Below are 6,494 nucleotides of genomic sequence, written 5' to 3' on the forward strand. Positions count from 1 at the left end.
GTATCCTGTAGGCCAGAAGAGGGCACTAGATCCCATTACAGATGGTTATAAACCACCATGTGCTTGCTGAGAATTGAACTCAGGACCTCTGGAAGAGCTCTTAACCTCTGAACCATCTCTCCAGCCCGAAATTTCCACTTTGTTTTTTTGTTTGTTTGTTTGTTTGTTTTTGTTTTGTTTTTGTTTTCCCTAAGACAGGGTTTCTCGGTATAGCCCTGGCTGTCCTGGAACTCACTTTGTAGACCAGGCTGGCCTTTAACTCAGAAATCCCCCTGCCTCTGCCTCCCAAGTGCTGGGATTAAAGGCGTGCGCCACCACGCCCGGCAAATTTTCACTTTTTAAATCCTGAATGAATTTTTATTTTGTGTGTATGGGTATTTTGTTTATATGTATGCCCGTGTCCCACACAAGCTTGTTTGGTACCCTCTGAGGTCAGAGGAAGGTGTTGGATCCTCTGGAACTGTGGTTACAGATGTCTGTGAGCCACCATGTAGGTACTGGGAATTGAACCCAGGTCCTCAACCACTAACCCACCTCTCTAGTCTAAAAGTTTAATTTTTAAAAAACGGTTATAGAGCATGAGAGATGCAGACTGCTCTAGTGTTCTTCCAGACGGCCTGATAGCACTCACATGGTGACTCATAACTATTCCTAATTCTAGTTCCAGGGGATCCAACGCCACCTTCTGATCTCTGTGGACAGTGGGCACTAGGCATGCACGTGGTACATGCACTCCTATGCAAGCAAAACATTCATACACATAAAATAGTAAATCTCAAAATAGGGGGAAAAAAAGACCAAAGGCAAAGATGAATTGTTCTAGTCGGTTACATTTCTCATCATGAAGTAACTTAGGATCAAAGCTGTAACTGGAAAGCTAGAGAGATGATTCCTTTGGTCTTTTGGTAGTGTCTGCCCCTCAAGCATCAGGACTTGCGCTGTCTCCAGCATTCATGTGAAAGCCAGGCCTGGCACCACAAGTGCACTGAGACATGAATACCCACAGAAAATAAAAATAGGTGACCCCTTTATAGATTTACTTCTGAGTGTCTTGTCCTCATGTATGTATGTATGTGTGCCAAGTGTGTGCCTGGACCCAGGTTCCCTCAAGAGCAATACACTGCTCTTACCCTGAGGTATCTAACTCCCGTTTTTGTTTTTAAAAGACCTTTAACTTATATGTATGTGTGTCTGTGTACTGAATGCGGCTGTGTTGGAGGCTAGGTGGCGCTTATGGGTAGTTGTGACTACTGCCTGGGGTATGCTGGAAATTGAACTTGGGTCCTCTGCAAGTGTAGTGAGCACTCTTAAAGAATTCATGGCTCTAGCTTCATTAAACTTTGTTTTTTGAGACAAGATCTCACTATGTAGCCCTGGCTGTCCTGGAAGTCACTCTGTAGGCCAGGTACAACTCTGCCGTCCTCTGCCTCTGGAGTGCTGGTAAATTTGTGTGCTACCCCTACTGGCAAAAATCTCTTTTCTAAAAAATTAAGTTATAAGGCTAGGTTTGGTGGCACGTGTCTGCAATCCCAGCATTCCAGAGATAGAGGCAGGTATTCTCTTATGTGTAGAATAAAAATACCAAAATGGGGACTGGGAAGCTGGAGAGATGGCTCAGCAATTAGGCCAACATGTGTTCTGGGCACTGGGGAGTCTGAAGCTAGTCAAGGCTATACTGAGAAACCCTAGTCTTTTTTTTTTTTTAAGATTTATTTATTATATGTAAGTACACTGTAGCTGTCTTCAGACACTCCAGAAGAGGGCACCAGATCTCATTACCGATGGTTGTGAGCCACCATGTGGTTGCTGGGATTTGAACTCTGGACCTTCGGAGGAGCAGTCGGGTGCTCTTACCCACTGAGCCATCTCACCAGCCCGAAACCCTAATCTTAAACCAAAAACCAACCAACCAACCCCACGGTTGTGCTGTCAGAGAACATGGATTTGATTTCCAATGCCCACATGGTGGATCATAATTATCAGGAGACCCAACGCCCTCTTCTGATTATTGGGCACTAGATACACATGGTACACACTTATATATGCAAAACAAAACACCAAAAACCCTCATTTAGAAACAAATCCTAACCCAAAAAAAAAAATTTTAAGGTTAGGTCGGCGTGGTTACACACACCTTTAATCCTTGCACTCCTGAGGCAGAGGCAGAACATTTCTGAGTTGGAGGATACCTGGTCAGTAGACATTTCCAAACAGCCAGGACTACACAGGCATTTCTCTATAACAAACATGCCCCCCTCCCCACAAACAAAAACAAAGACATGCTTCCTGACGGTAGGATTTAGGCAGATGACTTTTGCTTCTTCTGCACTAGCATCTTCCGTAGTTTTTTCTTTCTTTCTTATATGTAAGTACACTGTAGCTGTCTTCAGACACTCCAGAAAAGGGAGTCAGATTTCGTTATGGATGGTTGCTGGGACTTGAACTTATGACCTTTGGAAGAGCAGTCTTACCTGCTGAGCCATCCCACCAGCCCCCGTAGTTTTTTAAAAAGGCTCAATGAGTTTGGAATTCTTGCCTCTCTGAGCCTCAATTAAGCAGTACACATACAGACTTTTGGTCAAAATTAGTAAACTTTATTTCAATTTCAAAAAATAACAAAGGCAGTTTAAGCTTTGTTCTTCCAGATCAGGTGTATGACCCAGAGCAGGCACCAAACTAGCCTTCCAAAGTTAAATGCCTGCGTCCCAATCAAGTCACAGGAAAGCAGAGACCTTCATGGTGGAGTGAGGCAGGGGACTGGCAGGGTAACAAAACCCTGCAGCTGGGTCAGTGAGTCCAAGACAGCATGAGTAGAGGACAAGACAAAAAGCCTATCAAAAATGGGGTCCAGAACTTCCAGAGGGTTTTGTCACAAGGAGTTATGTACAAGGGACCCAGGCTAGTAGGGTCACAGCCTGTGAGGTGAGGGAAGTGACACACAGGCCACCGAGGTTGTCTGACCCTAACCAGCTCTGCGCCTGATTCGCTCAGTTCTCCTCATCGCTGTCATCTGGGCTGATGGCTGGGCTGGTGAGGCTGTAGGTGGGGCTAGTGGGGGAGTAGCCAGGAGAAGTGGGAGAGTAGGTGGAACCCTTGGGAGAGGTGGGTGAGTAGGTGGGGCTGGTGGGTGAGTACTTGGGAGAAGTGGGTGAGTAGGTAGGGCTAGTCGGGGAGTACTTGGGAGAGGTCGGGGTATAGACTGGAGAGGTTGGTGAGTATGTCGGGGAGGTTGGGGAATATTTTGGGGTGGTAGGTGAGTAAGTTGGGCTGGTAGGAGAATACTTGGGGGAAGTGGGTGAATATTTAGGGCTTGTAGGTGAGTATTTGGGAGAAGCCGGGGTGTACTCTGGTGAGCTGGGACTGTAGGAAGGACTAGTTGGGGTGTACTTGGGTGAAGTGGGGCTGTAGCTTGGCGAGCTGGGACTGTAGCTTGGCGAGCTCGGTGTGTAGGTTGGAGACTGTGGTGTATATCGTGGGCTGGAGGGGGAGTAGCTTGGCGAGGTGGGGGAATAACTGGGTGAGGTTGGGGAATAGCTTGGAGAGGTTGGGCTGTAATTGGGGCTGGTGGGTGTATAGTTGGGACTTGTAGGTGAGTAGCTGGGTGAGGTTGGGCTGTAGCTGGGTGATGTCGGGGTATAGTTGGGACTAGTTGGAGAATAGTTAGGGCTGGTGGGTGAGTAGCTTGGAGAAGTTGGTGAGTAGCTTGGAGAAGTTGGTGAGTAGCTGGGAGATGTTGGTGAGTAGCTGGGGGAGGTGGGAGAATAGCTTGGTGAAGTCGGCGAGTAGCTGGGAGAAGTTGGGGAGTAGCTGGGAGATGTCGGCGAGTAGCTGGGAGAAGTTGGAGAATAGCTAGGTGATGTTGGAGAATAGCTCGGAGAGGTGGGGGAGTAGGAAGGAGAGGTTGGGGAGTAGGAAGGAGAGGTGGGGGAGTAGGAAGGAGAGGTTGGAGAATAGCTAGGGGAGGTGGGCGAGTAGCTAGGAGAGGTAGGGCTGTAGTTGGGACTGGTTGGAGAGTAAGATGGAGAGGTTGGGGAGTAGGACGGTGAAGTAGGGGAGTAGGAGGGGCTCTGAGGTGTATAGCCCCCAGGGGAGCGCGGCTCATAGGCTGGTGATGTCGGTGAGTAGCTGGGAGACATAGCACCGCCTGTAGGAAAAGACAAAGGGAGACAGTGGTGAAGAGCCCGGCATACAAACATGGAGGAAGGAGGAAATGGTGTAGCAGCTCACCTGGTGAGGGGATGTATGGGCTTGAGGGTCCAGGGGAGCCCGGAGAGCCTGGTGTAGGAGACCATGCAGGGGAGTAACCTGGGCTGAAGCCACTGGCATCAGATGCAGCACTGGGAGAGAAGCCGGCCGCTCCTGGGGTCATCCCGCTCCCTGAAGGAAGAACAGGTGAGTCAGCAGGAGTTCCAGCACACCCCTTCCCCAGCCCCAAACCCACGAAGTCCGATGCTTCTCTTCCTCGACGAGGCTACTCACCAACACTCGGGGACCAGGCACCATAGGCGGGAGTTGCACCCTGGTTCCAGGGTGTCATTGCAGGAGATATTCCTCCCATCGGACTGGGTGCAGAGCCAAAGAACATGCCGGTAGCTGTAAAGAGGCCCAGAGTGGTTTATGAGGAGCAGCACTCGGGACTAAAGGCACTCCTACCCTTAAGCAGACCCCACAGACCCAGCCAGCTGAAGCCTGCATACTCACGTCCGGCAGCTCCCAGGCCGGGGATATTGGTGGGGATTTCCATGCCGTATTTGCACTTCTCAGCATCAAGCAGGAGGTCAAAACAGCCAGTACCAGCTGGAGCGAGCTGGCCCAGCATAATATTCTCAGAGACTCCCTTCATGGGGTCACTCTCCCCGTGTGCTGCTGCTTCCATAAGGACATCCACCTGAACAACCAGAAGGGACATTAATCTCCCTGCCCACAGCACCCATCGTGGGTTGCTCATCACTACAGCCCAACAATCAACAGTGGAGAGCAGTGCCAAAGGCCTGCACACTCACTCCCGAGACAAGCTCCCTTCTTTCAATCTACTCAGAAACTGCCTTTACTGAGCTGGGCATGGTTAATCCCGGCACTTGGGAGACACAAACAGAAGGAACTTTGTGAGTTCAAAGCCAACCTGGTCTCCACAGTGAGTTCCAGCTAGGGCTACATAGTAAGACCCTGCCTCTCCCCCACAAATGATGATAAAATAAGCCTGTCATTAGTGCTGGGCATGATGACTCATGCTTACCCTTCAGAGAGCTTTAGTGACAGGACAGAGCTACTGGGGATTACTAAGAGTCTAAGGCTAGGAAAGGCCCAGTGAAGTCCTATCTCTAAAAACCAGGAGGGGAAAAGGTGGTCAGTACCGTTTCCTCAAAGGAGCATTTCATGAGCGGTCCAGTGTCCTGGCGGTTGACCCCATGACGAGTGATGGCCATCAAGTGGCCACGGCATGTCATAGTGTCACACAGGAGAGCCAAATGTCGATAATTGACATAAGAACCATCAAAGGAGATGACATGGTACAGTTCTCGCTCCAGAGCCTTCCGCACAGCCTCAATGCCCAGTACCTGCCAGAGTTGAAAGGAAGAGTCACACCAAGTTAGCTCAGTTCATCTCCCTGATCCTGTCACTACCCAGACTGGCAGGGAGGATATCGGGGGCAGTCCATCCCAAACTAAAAAAAACAATGGATCCAGACAGAAAGCCTAAGCATGGAAATCATGAGGGGGAGTTTCTAGAGAGACTGAGGCATCATGCTCTGTGGGCTCTCACCGTGAAGATCTCCACAATATCATTGGACGTGGTGCGCACAGGGTCTACATCCTTCTCACTCAGCACCCGCATCAGGCTCACACCATCCGTCTCTAAGATCCATTCCTGCAGGGCCTTGAACTCCCCATCCTCTGTGATGATGATCTTCTTCTTGTTGTCTGTCTGAGGTAAGTGCATGTACACCTGGAGAGACGAGGCAAGCTCTAGTCAGGCTGAGCAGGGGCACGAGCAGGCGGGCAGGTGGCCAGAGTAGAACGGATGCTGACCTTGCTGATCTGCTCGATACCCTGCAGAGTCATATCTGTCAGCATGTTGGACTCAATGCACCGCAGGAAGACGTCATCATCCATTTTATCCACCACCTCTTCCTCCTGCAACAAGAGTGAGGTCAGTAAGCCTGTGATTTCCTCTGTTCCCTCCCCAAACTACAATCTGCCAAGAAAGAATTGCTTCCTTGTCTTCACTAAAGCCCTTTGCTTTTATGACATTAATATATTTTTACTTTATGTTTGTGAGTGAGTGTTTGCGTGTATGTCTGTGTTCAATATATGTGCCTGGAGCTGGGAATGAAACCTGGGTCCTCTGTAAGGACTAAGAATTATTAATTACTTAATTACTAAACTGGGCAGTGGTGACACATGCCTTTAATCCCAGCACTTGGGAGGCAGAGGCAGGTGGATTTCTGAGTTCGAGGCCAGCCTGGTCTACAGAGTGAGTTCCAGGACAGCCAG

At 49.5% G+C, this 6,494-nt stretch overlaps 1 protein-coding gene across 1 annotated transcript in view; it reads right to left on the bottom strand.

The window, feature by feature from the left end:
* Positions 1-2,572: 2,572 nt before the first annotated feature.
* Polr2a (RNA polymerase II subunit A) overlaps positions 2,573-6,494 on the bottom strand; it is a 26,060-nt gene continuing 22,138 nt past the window's right edge. The window contains exons 23-29 of the mRNA XM_021175565.2: positions 6,030-6,134; positions 5,764-5,946; positions 5,355-5,558; positions 4,702-4,888; positions 4,480-4,593; positions 4,228-4,377; positions 2,573-4,144 (exon numbers count right to left, since the gene is read on the bottom strand). Of these exons, the coding sequence (XP_021031224.1) occupies positions 2,988-4,144; positions 4,228-4,377; positions 4,480-4,593; positions 4,702-4,888; positions 5,355-5,558; positions 5,764-5,946; positions 6,030-6,134 (2,100 nt within the window). The 3' untranslated portion in view covers positions 2,573-2,987. The remainder of the gene's footprint in view (positions 4,145-4,227; positions 4,378-4,479; positions 4,594-4,701; positions 4,889-5,354; positions 5,559-5,763; positions 5,947-6,029; positions 6,135-6,494) is intronic.

This window comes from Mus caroli, chromosome 11 (assembly GCF_900094665.2).
Source record: "Mus caroli chromosome 11, CAROLI_EIJ_v1.1, whole genome shotgun sequence".
Classification (NCBI taxonomy): domain Eukaryota; kingdom Metazoa; phylum Chordata; class Mammalia; order Rodentia; family Muridae; genus Mus; species Mus caroli.